Source organism: Parasteatoda tepidariorum, chromosome 6, assembly GCF_043381705.1.
Source record: "Parasteatoda tepidariorum isolate YZ-2023 chromosome 6, CAS_Ptep_4.0, whole genome shotgun sequence".
NCBI lineage: Eukaryota > Metazoa > Arthropoda > Arachnida > Araneae > Theridiidae > Parasteatoda > Parasteatoda tepidariorum.
In genome coordinates this window covers 87,349,158-87,369,143 of record NC_092209.1, presented here as the reverse complement: position 1 = coordinate 87,369,143, position 19,986 = coordinate 87,349,158, and the positions used below count along the sequence as shown (strand labels likewise).

The window sequence follows — 19,986 nt, the reverse complement described above, 5'->3', positions numbered from 1 at the left end:
GATATTACACAAAAGTGCATCAAAAATTGACTTTCAGAAAAACCTAAAGAGATAAATACAATAAGGAAATTCTTGTATTTAACAAATACATTTTTCAACATTTTAGATTTTCAAATTCATGACTAATTCCAAGAATTTTTCATGACTTAACGAAGTAACTATTTTCTCCGACAAAAACACAATAATACATTTAAAAAAGCATTATAATAACATTCACTGAAGTGATAGGTATAACCAAAACTGTTATACTCTGCATTTTCTCATTTATAGATTTTAAATTTAAAAAACAAAGTAAAGAAAGAGATGAAGCAATAAAATAGCTTAAAAAAATACAAAAGCAAAAAAAAAATTTTTTTTCTCTTTTTTTTCTGCAGAATTACATTCTAATGATACTTTTCTTGTTCATCGGAAAGGAAAGAAATACTCCAGATTTTTCTGTTCTCATTTTGGAATAAAGAAAATTGCCAATGACTGGCTTGCTTCAGCTGAAACTTTAAATCGATAAAATTAAAAAAAAAAAATAATAATAATAATAACAAAAATTCTGAAATCACAGAAGTTTAAAAGATAATTGGCTCTAGAAATGATGTTTTTTTTTTCATTTTTAGAAAGAATACCATAATTTTCAAAGATGATGATAAAAACTTCTTATATTTTAATAAAATACGACTCTGAGTGGGTATTTTGTTACAAATTCAGATATTCAGAACACCATGAAATTGGAAAGAAGAAAAAAATTCGGCGACTTAAATCCATGACTTTTCATGATTTTTTTTAAAAAAATGGTTAAAATCATGACATTTCATGACAAATTTTGTTCAATACCGATATTCATGACTTTCCAGGTGTGCAGATACCCTGTGAAGACATAAATACAATAAGGAAATTATTTGTATTTAACAAATAATACACAGCTCCTTTCAAAGAAGTGTAGTACTCTTTTAGTGTATGGTGTTCTCCAGAAAATATTTTGAAATGGCTAAATCACGGCCATTCAAAAGTTGGTTAAAATAAATTATGCAACGGTTTGCAAGAATTGGGACAAATGATACATTCTCGTTAGAGAAATTTTACATCACCTCATACAACTCATTTATCTCTAACTCAAAAGCTAGTGAGAAAAATAAAATTGATACATTTTCAGTAATTTAAAGCAAAGCAAAACAAATTCCTCTAACTTTTTGATGTAACCTCACACAAATTATTTCAGTTTCAATTCAAAATTAAATTGCATGCAAATAAACATTGTTTATTTTTTCCTTAAAAAAATATTTAAGTTACAGGATATATTCAACTCTTCATATGCTCTAACAAGCACATTCTTGGAATATTCAAATCTTGCAACTCTGTCGTAGAGATTTCCACCATCTTTCAACATCAGAACAGCCTTTCCTCCTACTCCTTTACATTCTGATCATCATTTAGATCCTAAAAAAAAAAGTCATTCATTATTATAAGATACCAGCCGAATAAAGTTACAACTCTCAGTCACTAAAAAAAACCAACAATAAGCAAACAATATCCTTAGCAGCAAAATAACTTGGGCCCTCATTGGGCAAACATTCATGAATCTTGACTCAGTAAAGGTTCAAAGGGCCTTTATTTTATATAGAATTTTCAGATTCACCCGATATTGTACGGCCCCCTTTTCAACCAATGTCGGTCCTATAGGATAAATAAACATTACGCATCCATCTGGAATCAGAGATGAAAAGATTGAAAGCTAAAAAATAAAACCATTACTTAAATGAAATGGACATTTAAAAGTACTCTCGATTTTGCAATAAATTACATGCATAAGAAAGGAAAAACAATGTTTTCACTGCAGTTTGATGTAATAGAAAAAAAAATTTACAACTCGAAAATTTTAACAAGTTTATCTTTAACGACATTTGAAATTAGTAATCAGCCTATTTAGAAAACAGAAAATTGAACCAAAAGATTGAAATAAGGTTATAAGTTGAATGGTGAGTAATTAGTGAATGGTTGCTAAAATGGACCTATTGTATGTTAGAAGAATGATTAAGTTTTATAATTATTAAATAAAATAAAAAGATATTATAAACATTCCAAAATGACTAAGTTTTATAGTGTATCTAAATTATACAATCAAAATTAGTAAATAAAATAAAATCCAAATTTAATGAGTATTTTCCCAACTAATTAAAATGAATGAATAATGATTGCTAAAAGGATTTGTGGGGAGAGTAGATATCGACAATGTCAACCTTCATCTATGAAAAGGTATCCTGACATAGAATAGAGTTAACATGTCTTATATACTTGTGAATTGGAATCGTATTTTTGTAGTGGTAGATACACTACAGTACTCCCCTACCAGAATTATATCTGTGATAGAATTCGATGAATGGATACCACTAGTTGAATCATTGCTGTTTTTGTGCAAAGCCGGGAGAGCTGTATTAAGACCACCGAACTTTTGCTGATCATGAGAGCTGTATTAAGTTCACGGTCGTGGTCGCTACTTTGTTGCCTTTAGCAGTAGAGTGTATACGATGTGTGTGATCGAGACTGAGAAGCAACAGCGTGAGGAGGTGGATAATGTCACAAGTAGCAAGTCAAATGTTCAATGTGGACCATCCATCAAAGTAGGCATGTTCAGATCGAAGTGGGCGTTACTGCCAAGGTAGGAGTGTTCACATCACGTCCGGGTCACCAATGTCGGGAGAGTAGTCACAATGTCAACCTTCATCTATGAAAAGGTACCCCACTATAGAATCGAGTTAACATGCCTTATATAATAGTGAATTGGAATTGTATTTTTGTAGTGGTAGATACGCTACAGATTCTAGTATTCCAGTATTGTTAGAAGGCACTCTACTATTTCAGTAAGGTTAAGTGCCTATGGCAAGAAAGGATGCTGAAATTCACCAAAGGAAAGACCTCAATTCCTGATTGATACAGCCAGCACAGCTCACACTTTAAGAGTCTGGTTCACTACTTTCAAGACTAAGAATCCTAGTTAAGTTCTTGTTGGAGATAAAAACACAATATGTCTGATATTTTTGGTATTGGTGATACACAGGGGTTGGATAAAATCCCAGTGGCAGAATCGTGACGACATTGTTGCAGAACGTTATGAGTTCTGGCAGAAAGAATTTCCCTTCAGAAAATTAAAAAATTTTGGTTTTCTGTTCTGCAAAAAATATTCAAAACTTTTTTCCCTCTAAAATTATATTTAAAAGATGCCTTTTTCGTGCATCGGAGATGAAAGAAATGTTCAAAAACTTTTTATTCTTAGTTGAGAAGAATGAAAAATAAAGAATGCTGAAGCAAAAAATTTCTTTTCTGCAGAAATGTTTGCAAGATTTTTTCCTCCATAATTATATTCAATACATGCCTTTTTCTATGAGTGCCACTCTAAAAATATTTCAAGACTAAACTTATTTTTTGGATCAATTAACACAATTTAGAGTTTACTAGAATTTTCATAAATTTATTAACTCCAAAATGCACCTTTCTATACTAAGGATCAAATCAATTATTGAAGTTTTTCTTCTTCTTTATTTTATTAATTTATTTCTACAGCAAACAAGATAAAAATAACAGCTAACTTTGTGCATCTTTTTACAACAATCACTGAATAATAAACAACTAATTTTTTCATGAAGATATACATATTTTTCTCTTTATTACTTATTTTTTGTCCTATCTCTATAATTTAAAAAAAAAGAAAATAATCATAATTTAACTTTGGCCAGCATTTAAAAACGTTGGGGATAAATAAAAACAAAAAAATTTAGATACAACAGTACAAATTTTGTTTAAGCAAGCAGGTGTTGAAGTTCAATCTCATTCTTTCATTAATGAACTACACCATTATTTGATCATTCAGCAATAATTATGAAAATTAGCAATGTTTACATTAAAATGTCATTCTCATTTTTATTTAACAGAAGATTTTTTTACATTTTTAAGAAAAAAACAGAAATTTTAATATTAAAAACAAATGGAAAAGAGATATTAATAGGTGAAACTTTTCATTTAATTAATGATTAAAAACAAATGGAAAAGAGATATTAATAGGTAAACGTACCATTTTTCTCTCAAGACTGATCTCTGAAGAGTGGCACCCATGCTTTTTCACGCAACAGAGGGGAAGAAATGCTCGTGATTTTTTAAATTCTTATTTGGGGAAAAAAAATTTCTTTTCCTTTCATTCACAGATTGTATGATTTTTAATTATTTTTCTTATGTGATGATGATTTACGAAATGCAAAAAAGGAAATAATTAGTGCGTTTTCCTCTTACAAAATAGGAGAACATCGCCCATGACATTAAAATAAAAAAATATTACATAATCATTTAAAAAAAAAAAAACAATTTTATTATATCCATATAGACTTTTTTGTGAATACAATGTTTCTGTTACTTTAAATTTAAAAATGTAAGTAATAACATGTATATTAATTATTATTAATAGTATCTTGCAGAAAGATATTAGAGCTGGTTTGCCGCAGAAAGCCTAAAAAAATTCTGCCACAGGGGACAAAATATTGGAAACACTTCAATACTAACACATTTTGTAATATTTCTCAAAAAATGTTCAAAGGATCAGTTTATAAATTTAAAAGTGTTTAGATAGTGCAATCTCTCATACATATCAATAAATTTTAAAGCTTTGTGAGGTTTGAGGCACTAACAATAAATTCCCACCCCCCAAAAAAAATTTTTTTTGAACACCGTATGCCAAAAAAATGTAGTAATAAATTTATAACTTATAACTGCTATTTTAGTTGTAATATTTGCACAAACTTTATATGAAATAATTGCACTAACTTTCGTAAACCTAACTTAAATATTTATGGAGATATGGACAGTTTTATAAAGAAATTAAAAAAAAAAAATTTGTCTCAATTTTTTTTTCTTGTTATAACTATAGTTATTCATTAAAATTAAACAAAACATTCGGAACAATTTAAAATTGATTACAAAATTGTTGCTTTAAAAATTGAGAAAAATTTGTTAAAAACTGTTCAAGATATGAGCAATTAAAATAGTTCATTTATAGTGTGCATGAGCAGAAAAAATTTTTAAAAAAATTTGTCTTAATTTCGTAGTGAATCGTATTTGGCAACTAATAAATAAAAGTCTGATCTGAATATCTTAAAAATTTAATAAGTTAAAGCAATTTATTAAGAAGTTTCTTTACATATTAAAAGAAAGTTTACATATTAAAGGAGATAAAATGTCCTGTCTCATGCTTAATATACCTCTAGGAAAGGTTAATAGAGACTAAATGAATACTAGAGGGAAACATCTTTAAGTCCGTGCAGATACTTAGTTGTTCAGATGATATTGTAGTGGCTCACTCTACTTTAGCTCTTAAATAGGCCTTTAAGATATAATAACATACAGCAATTAATTTGTCTTAAGTAGAAAAAAATACCAAACATATGCCCTGTTTTTCAAATCAGTCATCTGGAGACTAAGTTTGATAAAGTGGTTAGTTTTACTTATTTAGGAGAAAAGTTAAAAGCAACAATGATCTAACCTCAGAAATGCATAAACAAATCACAAACGCAAACAGATGTTTTTACATTCTCAAAAAATATATGAAGTCCAATTTTTCTAAAATTAAAAACTGATCAGTAAAATTAGATCCGTTTAATTATATGCATCTGAGACATGGGGATTTTTAGAATCCATTGGCAGTTTTTGAGTCCTAAGAAGAATTCGTGGTAGGTGGGTGGTGGTGGAACAAATACCAAATTATTTATCAGAATAATTAAAAATATGATTAACACATAACTAGATGATTTTATCAACAACAAAAAGATTTTTTTTTTGCAGAAATGTGAATAATGCTCCCCAATAATGGTCCTCATGTTTCTTTGCGAAGATTAACTTAGAATCAGTTTACATTATAACAGTAATCGAAACTTTTATTTACTTCAAAGTGAAAACTAGTGAGTTTAAGTCTAGGTCAAATATTGATTTATTACAAATTTATCGTATTGTATAAAAAATAGTGTTATTATTTTAATTGAGGCAAGTCTGGACACTTATGGACCCTGATTCTAAGGTTCACTGAGGCAGAATTTTTTCGGGCTGCAAGATACTTTGAATAAAAATTGTTCTAATTAAAAGTGACAAAAATGTTGTGTTGATAATTAAAAAAAGGATAAAATAAATTGTACATCTTTGAAAGGGGAAAACGCACTGATTATTCCCTTTTTTGCCTTTTGTAAATCATCATCACATTAAAAAAAAACTTATAAAAAGTTGTCAAATTCGTTGCAATAACTATCGGGAGAAAAAAAAGAAGAAAGATCGACGACGAAATCGAGCGAATCGAATCGGAACTTTGAAAAAGGGGTCACTCAAGCGCATGTTTCGTTTCGAGATTCGGTTGTTGTAATAAATATCGGATTTTAAAAACAAAGTGAAAACAATATCAATAACTGTCTTAAATACACTATGGATTTACAATATTATTGGCGTAAATTGTGATTTGTATCAGAAAGTGATTATTTAAATGCTCAATTACACGCAGAAATAATATAGACTGAGAAATAAGCGGAATTTTAAAAAACCCGTGGAAATTGGTAGACCTAGCATTAACTGCCTAAAAAATGTTGAAATCATCGCATTAAAAAAGTAAATTACCAAATAAGCGATGATCAGTTTTGCATGCATTAAAATTTTTTAAAAAAACATTGAGTTTTTCTTAAATGTGGAAATTTGTGGCAATAACTCTCGAAAGAACGACTGAACACCGTATGGATCAACGATGATATAGGTGCAAATAGGGCTTGTTTAAGAGTAATTACATTTATTATTTCTCAAATGAGAATGGAAAAATCACGAGCATTTCTTTCCCCTCTGAAAGGCATCCTTTGAATATAATTCTGCAGAAGAAGAAAAATATCTTTCTAATATTTTTGCAGAAAAGAAAACCAAATTTTTTTACTTCCCAAAGGAAAAATCTTTTTGCGAGAACTCAATAACATTCGCCACGATTCGGCCACAGGGTTAAGGTTGATACAAAAGTTTTTCCCTAGGAGGGTCATAAGTAAAACAACTGAAAAATGTAAATTTGCTTAGAATGTGTAGTCTCAGTGAAATACAAAGAATTTAGTTTAGATTTTCTCTTTTGCTATCCAGCTGAGCTTTAAAACTAGCATTTTTTTAACATGGGACTTTTTTTGAAAAGAAAGAACAAAAAAACATCCTACTTCATCAGATTTTAAAGTGTTGTCTTTCAACTCTAGCTGAGATCCATTTGAATCAAGTTGAACAGTGTTTATCTTCTGTTGGGACTCAATATCAGAAAAATTCTCACTTGCTTCATTTGACTCACTGTTGCAGATATTCCTGGGAATGGATAAAATTACACTCTTTTAATTACTACTGATAGATTAAATTTTAGTTATTTTCTTCTTAAATTATTACTATATATAAGGGTTGCGAACAGGATAAAAAGGCACAGGATTTTAAAAAGAGCAAATCAGTTTTATTCAACTACCTTAATCAGAGAATGAGTAACACAAAACCAAACTCAATAAAAGTTAGGGAAAATCTTGCAAAATAAATCCGTAAAATGTTTTGTTGAATGAATAAGGGAAGTAATAATAACTATAATTGGTCTATTAAATAGGTCGAGGGAAATTAATCTACTTTGTTTACTTTTGTTAACATTATACTACAATTACATGCAAAAAAAGTAATTCATTGAAATTAAATTTTTTTTTGATAATTTTAGAGTTTCAATCGGCAAACCATTAAAAAAAATTAAGCAAAAGTTAATATTTTGACAAAATTAGGCAATAATTTTTAAAATCTTCTTGAAACCTTTAATCATTGTTAGTAACAAGTTAAATACCAAGTACTATTTTTTTCCAAGCATGCATTTTCTTAAAAAAAACTGGTGTTACAGACATAACATTTTGTATTATGGATGTAACATATCAACATTATTACACCCATAACAAATCATGAACTTGAATTAAAAAAATATAAATATCGTAAATGGCACTCGTTAGATATCAATATATTTGAGAGAGACCAAACAGTTATATATAACTTTAGTAACTTTTTTTTTATTAATAATTCTAGAATTCAATTCTATATTATTAAGTAACAATTATATTTAGAAGGTAAAAATTTTAAGATGAAGTATTTTAATAAGAAGTTTATATTATTTTAAAAAGAAATTGCATTTTAAAATATTGGCAACATTATTTGATGTCAAGGCTCACAACTAAAGGTGGTCAGTCAGCCCAAGACTACTACAATGTAACTCGGACCACCATAAAATAATTACCAGTGGTCCTTAAGATTAGCAATCAATGTAAAGGAATGGTATGCTGCTTTGGATTTCTAATTTTCAATTTTAATGTTTTGGTCCGTGTTTCTGTTACAAAATAGCATAATTCATCATAATTGAGACATTTCACAAACTCTGTAATTTATAAACTCTATAATTTTTTACGTAAATTTCCTTAAAAATAATAAAAGACGTATCTGGATCAAAGATTAAATTTCCTTAATTTTTACTCTTGATGTTGATTAAATATTAAAAACTGGCAACCGAAAAAAGCTTCCAAATAACAGGAAATATGTTGTTTTATTTAAACTAAATTACTATAAAAATTATTAAATTACTATAAACTAAAGACAATAAAAGTTAACTAAGTTATTTGTTTTATAAATTTTAGTAAACTACCTAATTTTGACTTCAAATATTTTTTTATTAAATTGTATGTAAAAATAGTGATAGTTATGGGATGTATTTTGAAATGCATTGCATATTGGAACTGTTTTAAATTTAGTTTAACACTCACTAGAATATTAAAATGCTTAAAATATTATTTAAACCTATTTCTCAAACATCGTTACATAAAAGCATCCTTACTTTCGAGAATAGAAAAATCAGAAAAGAGATGTACTAAGTATCTTTGGATAAACGAGCTTTAAAGAATACATGAAGCAAAAATAAGATTAAGTATGGTTTCAAAGTAGTGACTAAACTATTGGGTAATAAAATAAGTAGAAAAAATCGGGTAATATCGATCCAGATTCCTAATTAAAAGTATTGTCGGTATTAAATTAACATATATCAGTTAATTTGCTAAAAAATCTGACCTATTCAATATAGTGTTGCTTATTGTACATTATATTTACAACCATTTTGAGACACGGAGTATAACAAATTGAAAATGTAATCAAGTTCAAATTCAATAATAATTTAAAACTTTTATGATAGCAGATAGCGCACCTATCTTCGCTTTTCATAAAATATTTAAATTACTCAAATAAAAAAATAAATAAACCTTGATAATTCATCTGCATTATTTTTGTGTTCATCACACTCTTCATTGGATTTATATGAACTTGAATCAGAGTCACTTCCACTTGAGTCAGAAATATCTTCATCCAGCCTAGGAGAGGAAATACAATAAATAAATTTCAGAAATTCCAAAACTTGAATTCTAATCAAAAAATGCAAAGTATTTTCCTAAAAGGCATTGTGTATTCAAAATAATACACTATCCCCAACAAAATTAAAAATAATTCTTTTTAAGATATACACTACAGGCACATATTTACCTAGACACATACAGATATTTACCCACATGCATATATATCACCTGTGGCAAAAATTTTTCCAGCTATCTGCGACAAAACTCACTAGTACTAATATTTTTCTGCTATAGATTCCTTTAATAATAGCAAACATATATGTTACCAATTTAAAATAACAAAAGCTATTATAATTTTTTTTAAATTTAACATGTAATATTTATTCTAATATTATGGGTGATATTCTCACATTTTTTTGAGGAGGAGGGGGGAAACACACTAATTATTTCCTCTTTCGCATTTTGTAAATAATCATCACAATAACAGAATACAGTCGAACTCGTTCATAACGAGCACAAAGGGACCGTAACATTGTACTCGTTAAGTCCGAGTGCTCGTAATAAAAAAGGCAGGCTTGCAACCAGAAAAGGGGGGGGGGGCTTGGGAAGTCAAATGATTGAGTTTACTTAAAATTTAAATAACACTTACTTACTTTAATTTTATTAATTAATTTAATTAAATACTTTTCTTAATTTAATGACAATTAACCCCCCCCCCCAACCAACAAAAAATTTCTAGTTGCGCTACAGTCTTAAACGAAGGAAACAATAAACGGAAAGAAAAATAAAGAAAAGATTCTTACCAAAACATTAATTTTTTTCATTAATCTACATATTTAAAATAGTAGTTTGTTAGCTTACTTTGAAGTTTCAGTTCGCGGTTTTTTTTTNGTCTCTTTCAATTAAGTTTCAGTTCGCGTTTTTTTTATTTTTTTTTTATTTCGAGCGCATTTCTTATCATTTTAAATAAAAGATGAGAGAGAAAGACTAGAAAGTTGAGAAAAAAGAATGCAAGACAGAAAAATATTGCTCGCTAAAACCAGGGCTTGCTCGTTAAAAGCGACTTCTGTTCCATAGACTTAACATTGATCCAACCAAATATTCTCGTTTCCCTCATTCTCGTTAAATCCGAGCTCGTTATAAAAGAGTTCGACTGTAATTAAAAATCATAAAATACGTTGCCGTAAAAAAATAGACGGCGAAATATTGCTTGAAATATATTGAGGTATTTAAAAACCACATGAAAATCAATATCAATAACTGCTGAAAATTCAGTTGCAACAATACATCAATTTACAATACTATCGGCGTAAATTGAGTGCGTCAAATTCGTGATTATCTGAATGTATGATTCAAATATTACGTATAAACTCTTCTGTCAATATATAAAAGAAAAATTATATTATTTATTCTGTCAAATTATAAAAGAAAACATACATTTTTTTTACTTCTCCAAAGAAAAATCTTTCTGGAAGAACTTTGTAACGTTTTGCGACAATGTCACTGTGATTCTGCCACGGGGTGTATATATATGTATACACACATACAGTCTTAGTTCTTTAATACAATCACCCATTAGTGCATTCTTTCTATTGTAATGACCACTCCAAGAGAACATTCACACTGAATCATTCATTCCAACATAGAGACCAACATTTTATTTAATTCTTAGAAAATCATGCCAAAAACAGGTGAGGACATTTTTGCTCTTTTCAAACTAACATTTTCCCGTTCATAACGAGTCAATCAATAAGAAAAGTTTCGAGAGAACTATTCAAATCACTTTTGAATGTAACTGCTCAATAAACATCTTGAATTCTTTAAGACCTCCTTCACTAAATCTAGGAGGCCTTGGGCATAATCTATGGTCAAAAGAATACTAAAAAATAGATTACTTAACATTATCGAGAATTTGAAGTATATATTGCAACCCGTGTAAAAGAATTTTTTCGGGCATTCTGCGATATACCTCTCTAATACTAATATCTTACAGTAAGATACTTAAAAATAACAAATATACATGTCACTAATTTAAATTAACAGAATAACTTAAAAATATAATAATAAATAAATTAAAAAAATCATATCAAATAAAATAATTTTTCTTAATTGAATATGTATTTATTCTAACATTATGGGCGATATTATTACATTTTGTAGAAATGTAACACACTAATTATTTCCTTTTTTGCATTTTGTTATTCATCATCACATTAAAAAAATTGCGAAATCTGTACCAGTAACAACCGAAAAAAAGATAGACTGCGAAATCACGCGAATTGGAAAAGGGGTTACTGAAATGGAATTTACCCCTCCTCCCGTGGGGAAGTAAATTCCATTTTAAAAATTGATTTTTCGGAGACCTATATCTATGACTTTCCCTGATTTTTTTAAAGAAAATAGTTAAAATCATGACATTTCCAGACAAATTTTGTTCAATACCAAAATTCCAGACTTTCCAGGTGTGCAGATACCCTGCTTTTCATAATCTTTCTTTCTTCTTACAATTGTTTAGAAGAAAACTTCTTTTTCAATATATCAAGGTAGAAATTTACGGAGGATCACGTGTGCTTCCTCCCTCTCCAATACTTAAAAAAAAAGCAAACTTTTGAAAACGATTCAGCAGAAAAAAAACATAATTTGAAAAATTCTATCAATTTTTTTTTTTTTTTTTTTGGCTTCTGCAGAACTTGGGCTAAAAGAGAATAAAAAGTCTTTGTTTTGAAAAACTCTTTGAGAATGAAAAGTCTTCCTGCAAGAATTCTGTAACAAAATCACAGTGAGTCTATCTGGGGGAGATATATTTCTGAAAGAGAAAAAAAAATCTGCATCTAACTGTGGTGCCTACAGTCCTTGGGCATATTATTAGACGCACTATAAGATTCGATGTAAAATTAAAATTATCAGGTAATACTATACAGCTTTATTGTTTTTACTCAAATGAACCCGGTTTACATTGCTTTACATTCGTGTATCAGTTGGTTAACATTGTAATGCAATATGCTAAAACTAAATACAAATAAAAAGTATATATAACATCTTCACTATAAAAACTCATTACATGTATATTTCATTATTAAAGTATTGCATATAAGCTTGAGCAAAACATGTCATTATTAAAAACCTACAGTGCGCCTAATAATTTGGTCTAATTATTATAATATACTAATATAATGCTTGATATAATTAATATTCTATATTTAGATAATCTATCATCTAATTTATCCAATATGGTCAAATTTATATTATATATCGTCTAATTTAATCAATTGATACACGAACGTAAAGAAGTACAAACCGGTTTCAGCCGTGTAGAAACAATAAAGCCGTATAGTATCACCTGATATTTAAGATTTTACATGGAATCTTATAATGTGTCGAATAATTTAGCCAGGAACTGTATGTATAATCTTTCTTCAATTTTTTATTGAAATTTAGAAGCTCAAAAGATTGAATTTAAATAACCAGTGTTGCATTATGGCAACCTCGACATACTATTGTAGTTTAAGAGAGGGAACTATATGCATTATGTACTTTAGATATTTTTGTAATTTATTTTAACTGTTTTGATGATTTTATAGCTCAGAAAAAATATTAAAAACTATTGCATACTAAAAAAAAGTAAAAATAAAAAAAATACATACCACAGTCGTTTCTTTTTACTCTGGCCCGAAGTAGAAGGCTCAGTAATTTCAGATGGACGCTTCTTAATTTTTTCCATACCTAAAACAAATTTATTTAATTATTTACTGAAGAATTATTTTCACTTTTCAAAAGAAAAATCATTCTGCAAGAACTCTGTAACATTCTGTGACAATGTCGCCCTGTTGCTGCGATTCCGCCACAGAGATTGTTCCTAATACCATTTAACTGAGTGTCTGAATTAGTCTGAGTGTCTGAACTGAGTGTCTGGGTGCCTGAGTGTTTTAAACATATAAATTTAAAATGAGAGGGAAAAAAAATCATTGGAATTTTGTCAAGATATGATGACGTATACTCTGGAAAATATTGCATTCTTTAAAATTCTCAATTCTTTAAAATTCAAACTCTCCATAGTTCAACCATAGCACAAGGCCAATTTGGTGGTACTTATATTTGGTCATTTGCTGGTGCAATATCGCTTTTCTGTATGCAAATATTTTTCTAGGGTTGTGCTAATTAAAACAAAGCTAATGCAAATTATTACTTAATCCATGTTTAATTTTTAAGAAAATACAAAATAATTTTCAAAGACTTTGCAACTGGTTTCTGACAAAGAACTCTTTTCTTGATTATATTAGACTCCATAAAAAGATCGACAGATTTTTCGTTTTGCTTTCAGAGGGTGGAAAATGAAGCCTGAAATTGAGAACATCTTGCAAAATGCAGCAGAATTGCACGTGAGAGTGCAATAATCTCACCAAACTCGGCTCAGTAGACGCACATGCGGACTCACAGGCATTTCATCAAACATGTAAAATTATTGATGCTTTAATACGCTACAGACCAAGGGTAGGCCAAAATGGATTATAGTTGAATGAACTGTAAAGCCCTTGAATAGAATAATGTGAAAAGCACACTTTTGCATAGTACATTGAGAAAATCGACATGGTAAAGAAAAAAAATCTCATTTTGGAAAAGGGAAAATTAAACACTTTTTTTCAAAAACGCCTAATAAAAATAGCACCTTTAAGCACTTTTTAAAAACACTACGCACCATGCCTGCATATACAAAAATAGGTGTTACCTGCTGTTAGGGCATCATCAATGCGTTCTGGAAGTTCTGATATTTCTTTTTCATATCCAAAATCAACAAAGTTATGCTTTGGTCGAGATTTAAGACGTTCAAGTCTCTCTTTTCTTCTCCTAACCTTTTCAGCTTCCCTTTCAGATTTTTTTGAAATCCAATTTTTTAATCTAAAAAGAAAACATTAAAATTGGATTCATTTTATGAAGATATTCTTGAACTGAGAACAAGGTAGAAAGTGCTTAGTTTTAATATAAAGAAATCACTGGCTAAGAAGCAAGGTTTCAAAAAAGTCAACATTTTCAGCACAGTCAACATCAAAAGCACAGTTGGAAAAAAAGCATAACTTTTTTAAAAAAAATTAAATTTAAATAGGATTTTTTTTTATTCCAATAAGATTTTTTTTTACATTTACTAATTCAACATTTGATAAGATGTATTAATACTTAATGTTACTTAAAAACAATATTATAGCAAAATTTATTAAATTCTTGCTAAAAACAGTTAAAATTATCATTTAATTATTAAAAGCTAATCAGTGAATAAATAAAATCATAGTTATGTTTTTGAAGCTCAAATTGTGCTGTTGATTGTTAAAGATAGGAGAATATAAGTCAATCAAATATCTAATAAAAGAGTAAATTAGTTAGAAAACATAAACTGAAAAAAAGTATTCTACGTTACTCTGGTTAACATACACGATCTACATATTTATTAAGTTTTAAAAGCACTGAATTCAAATAAGTATGAAATTAAATAAGTATAACTAAAAAATGTTTCTTGCACACAAATTATTTTAATTTAAAAGTTTCATGACATTCTTATCTCCCTTTTTTTTAAAACTTTAAGTCTAATCTGAACTATAATACTTAACATGCATATCACTTTTATTATCTCTTAGTAAGAAATCTTCATTTCTTCATTATAAAATAAAGTTTGGTTATACAAGGATATAATATAATAATGTAATTTATAACTATTAACTAAATAAGCACAATATGTAATTAATGGTAATTGGCTCATATTGAAAATCTAATACATTTGTAGAAATACTTGTTGTTGAACCACCGATAGATGGCAGAGTTTATCATTAGATTGTAACCGTAACTGCAAGAAAAGATTTTGTAAAAAAGCAAAAACATCTACATTGTAATGTAGTAGTAGTAATGCCTACCATTGTACCGTATTGATCATGTTAACGATTTAAATATATTTTTGTTACTTACCCCTTGGTAATTATTGAGTAGTTTTCCTGTGCCATCAAGAAAACGAGAAAAAGGTTATATTCACTAATAATAGTAATAAATCTTCGGTGTATTTAGCCTATTAGAATTGCTTTAAGTTGAAAAGCAAAAACATTTATCAGTTTTCAATAGTGAGAAGATTTGCCTCAACTAGTAACGTGAAAAATTAGTTTTACAATTACAATTTAGAAGATAAATTATATCATATCACTTGTCCAATGACTTGTTACTTGCTGATATACGTCTATATAAATATATATTTTCTAATAAATTAATATTAACTAACTATTAATCTTAGCTATAATACAGAAATAATACTTATTGCTATCAGTTGTAAATAACAATATCTGTAAATAAATAAACATGGGTTAATAGTATTTTTCCCATGGTTTTTACTGGTAAAAACTAGTTTTTGTCAGGTAAAACTCTAAAAGAAAATATTAAATAAAAATGCGCAAATTTGCAATTTATCCAACCCGTAAATTTGTTTAATTATACTCGTTCTGCCAGCCCTTTAATCCCTATAAATGCACCCTCCTTGCCTAATTTGTAAAAATAAGTTGTGATCCCTTAAGATATTGCCTTTTTACTTTTTTATATTTTTTTCATGAATAGGTTGTCTTTTTAACCATCTGTTTTGATGAAAACTTCATTTTAGATTTATTTAGTTATTGATAATTATTTAACTTTAATTTTTCATTTCATTCCTTCATTTTAGTAAGATTTTTCTTATATTGTCTACTTATATAGATAAAATTTGCATCAGCCCATAGATATTCACAACTTTGGGGTAAACTCATGAGTTTTTTAGAGATTTTAAATTTTACCCTTATTTTTTTTAATAAATACCTTTCATTTAAAAAGGCACCCTTAAATGATTATTTTCTCATAATTTTCAATTTAAAACATAAAAAAAAATTTCAGGTTGTTTATCAATTAATCTCTTCTCTTTCAATTTACTTTAATTTGAAGAAAATTTATACACAGAGATTGTCTTTTAGCTTGCCTTTAAATATTTTTCAAAAGCATCAAATTTTTCTGTTATTTTGATAAAGAGTGAGAATTACTGTCGTAAATATACACATATCTATTATATATAATTCTCTTACGTGGCTCCCAAATTTTGGCTGTATTTCTTTTCCGCTGGTGGCAACGTTTGCTTTGTTTTGAAAACACCAAAGCATTCTGCCTTTTAAAGATGTGTTTCTGATCTAATATATATAATTCTCTTACGTGGTTCCCAAATTTTGGCTGTATTTCTTTTCCGCCGGTGGCAACGTTTGCTTTGACGGCGAATCGACCAATGATTGCCGCTAAAAATGCCACATGCCAAATCTAGCTGAGGTGGCTCAACATATAGCGCTTTTAAAAACGGAAACTGAAATAACCAGAGATCATCAGCTGCGGCAATCTCATACTANAATTTCTTTAATTATAATGCATTTTTAACATCTTCTAATTTTTAAAGCATTGAATATTTTTGCTGCATCATCATATGGAAAATGTTCTACATCTACTTTTTCATCAGCTATTCTCATTAGGTTGCTTAAATGCGTATTTGTTTCGTTTTGACCGTTTCTACCCACATTTGTTTTATTTTCATGTGCCCGTTTCGGAGTAGAAGATATTGCCCTTACAAAGTATTTGTCCATCTTACATTAATGCGCAAAAAATTTGAACGTCTTACATGAAGAAACCTTACCTACGGTAAGCTCGTTTTTGCAGAGAAATGATTTCTGAAAGAGGTTCCGTGGTTCTTAGGGATGGTGTTCTGTTGTTCTTAAAGGTTCTAAACAATACTGGGAAATAGGGAAGCTAGATAATGGGGCAGATGTTGAAAATAATGAGAGATCCATTAAGAAAAGTGAAACGGATTTTATTCTAAATGGCGCAATGAGAAATATCTTTCAAAATTCGAGAAATTCGCTAATTTTGAAATTGGTTTATAAAATGCGCAAATTTCTCGCGGTAATTATTTTTTAATGCGAGAAAAGAGAAAAATATGCGAGATTCTCGCGTTCTCACGCTGTAGTGAAAACACTGACTAATGTATGTAAAATTAGTATATTTGGAACCTACTAAAACTGCATCATTACAGTTCAATTTTAATATAGACTATATAGCAGAGGTGTTTTACGAGTTTTCAAAAAGAATAAGTACCAGAGAATTAATTAAGCTAAAAAAATGTCTGGACAATTTTTGGAAATGGCACTTACCAATCAGTGGCGTAGTTTTGGGGGACAGAACCCCCTCCAAAATTATACATAACTTGATTAATGAGCTATTCGGTTTGGTAAGGAAGATGCAGACATAAAAAATTTAAATTATTCATTGTTTTCGCAATTTAAACATTTAGAATATATATATATATATGCATAGCTGCAAACTTGTACAACCATTATGGCAGTTTGACGTATTAATCTCATATTTAAAGTTTTTTTCAAAAAAGAAAATTCAAGAAAAATAAATAAAGTCATCACTTTTACACATAAATAAATTTTTCTGCTTCAAATATTTCAATAAATCTTGTTAAAGTGCAGATGTTAAAGATTAACATAAAAACCTACCAATCTATATATATCTGAATAAGTAAGAAAATCTAAGGCATTTTATACAAAAAAAAATAACAGTAAATTATTAATTAAGTTTGCTTGTAGCATGCAAAATTAAAATTATTTGCTGTTATTTTTTTCTTCTAACTCTTGCAATTCAATTTTTTTTTCTTTTTAAGTTTTTCTCAAACTATTAGATTTTGACAGTTAAGTCATATCATTTAGTTTGTCTGCTTGGACAGCAAATTCATCAGTGGACGTAGTTAGTTCATCTATGCAACACAATTATCTAATGAGTTAAGGACTAATTTGGAAATCTAAGTAGTTCCAAGCACTCCTTGGAGATTTTTTTTATTTCCAAGGAGTATAAGGAGTTTGTATGCACCCAGAGACAATAAATTAAGTAATATTCAATTAAATAACTGCAATAATCTTTGACTATCATATAACAGACTTTTCTTTAAAGTGAATTCTTTTTTAAATAGAATGAGTAATAAATCAATTACCTCTGTTCCTCATTGATATCCCTCAGTCTCCTACCACTTAAATCTCTGCAGGCCTCTCTGTTAGTTGTTTTCTCAATTTGGGCACCAATGGCACGCAGCATAGAGCCAAAACCTTTAATTTAAATAGATTGCCTTTAACATATAGATAATTTTACAACAAAGGGCAAAATAATAATTATAATCTCACCTCCTTTACCACCTGGAAGAGAAAGTGATACATGGACGGTAGAATGAGGCAATAAATATTGTCCGTCAGAAACTTTCTTCCCATTGCAATAGAGAGAAAAATCAGTAAACCCCTAAAAAAAATGCTTAATAAGTTAATAATAATGTGACAAAGACAATGCATTTACATTTTAATTAAAAAAGACACTTCCGATAAGCAATTGCGACTCACTTATGGATGGTAAACCTCGTGAAGTTCAAGCCCCGTGGCAGAATCGCGGCAACATTGTCGCAGAACGTTACAGTTCTTGCAGAAAGAATTTTCGAATTTACAAAATGACATTAAATAGCAATGATAACTGAACAAAATGAATAAATTAAAAACACTATATTAAAATCTTATTCTATTAGACTATAATGAAAAAACTTTGGGATCCTTTAATCGGGTAGATTTAATGTTCCGTGTACAATAGAAAATATCAGTATAACAATCTAAAACCTCTAAAAGAATGGTTGTATTTAAACAAAACAAGTTATAAGCAGTTACCAAATATTCAACTTTCTTCTTTGAAGCAAATCCTGCATTCTTAGGAATAAAAATGTAAAGTACCGATAAACCCAGGTTTTTCATCAAAAATATCTTCTTTTTTTTTTGTTGATAAAAACCTTATGTGGGTAGGGATTTTTAAAAAATTCCTATTTTTTCCAAACCCAGTTTATTAAAGAACTATTTACTTTTAGTATGATTAGGAATTTAAAAAAAAAGAAAAACTTTTATTTCTCTTTATAAATTTACATTTACTTACATTACACACTGTAATATTATAGACATTTATTTAGTTAAATTTTTTAGAAATACTTTCTGTTGTGGATTAGATTGAAAAAAAATTTCTGTTACTTCTTTTTTAGGGGGGACTATGCCTCATTTCTATATTCTTTCTGCCATGATTTGTTTTCTGGAACTCGCTGGATTTCGTAGGTCTTTTACTTAGGTACCTTAGAACTGATCCCCACTTCAAAAAAAAGAATAATCTCTTCCGTGTGCAGAATTCCCTTCGCCCACAGAATATTCTTTTCTTTCAGAGTGCTCCACTTTCCTCATGTGGTCTGATTCAAGGCAAAAGGAAGAACATATTGATGAAAGAAGGGTTTCTTTCTCTTACACTTGCCGTCTCTCAAAATACTTTACCATTGATGCATGGTCTCATTTAAAGCAATTAAAGAACGACTTCTTGTTTTAAACATTTTCATAATACTGAAAAATTGCTCCTATAAACTACATTAATACTGAATTAAGGACTTTTAATAACCTTGGACCAAAATTAAGTACTTTTAAAATAAAAACAGGGTATTTGCTACATTTTAGATTTTCAAATTCATGACTTTACAAAGTTACTATTTTCTCCG

The 19,986-nt window shown here is 28.7% G+C and overlaps 1 protein-coding gene across 2 annotated transcripts in view; it reads right to left on the bottom strand.

Annotated features, from left to right (window-relative positions):
- Positions 1-1,228: 1,228 nt before the first annotated feature.
- Positions 1,229-19,986, bottom strand: part of LOC107455026 (splicing regulator SDE2) — a 19,923-nt gene continuing 1,165 nt past the window's right edge. Inside the window, exons 2-8 of one of the 2 annotated variants that reach the window (XM_016072421.3) lie at positions 18,602-18,713; positions 18,415-18,526; positions 14,113-14,282; positions 13,031-13,109; positions 9,297-9,404; positions 7,200-7,338; positions 1,229-1,428 (exon numbers count right to left, since the gene is read on the bottom strand). In XM_016072421.3, the coding sequence (XP_015927907.2) occupies positions 1,396-1,428; positions 7,200-7,338; positions 9,297-9,404; positions 13,031-13,109; positions 14,113-14,282; positions 18,415-18,526; positions 18,602-18,713 (753 nt within the window). In that variant the 3' untranslated portion in view covers positions 1,229-1,395. The remainder of the gene's footprint in view (positions 1,429-7,199; positions 7,339-9,296; positions 9,405-13,030; positions 13,110-14,112; positions 14,283-18,414; positions 18,527-18,601; positions 18,714-19,986) is intronic. The other variant, XM_043052443.2, reaches the window with a different exon arrangement.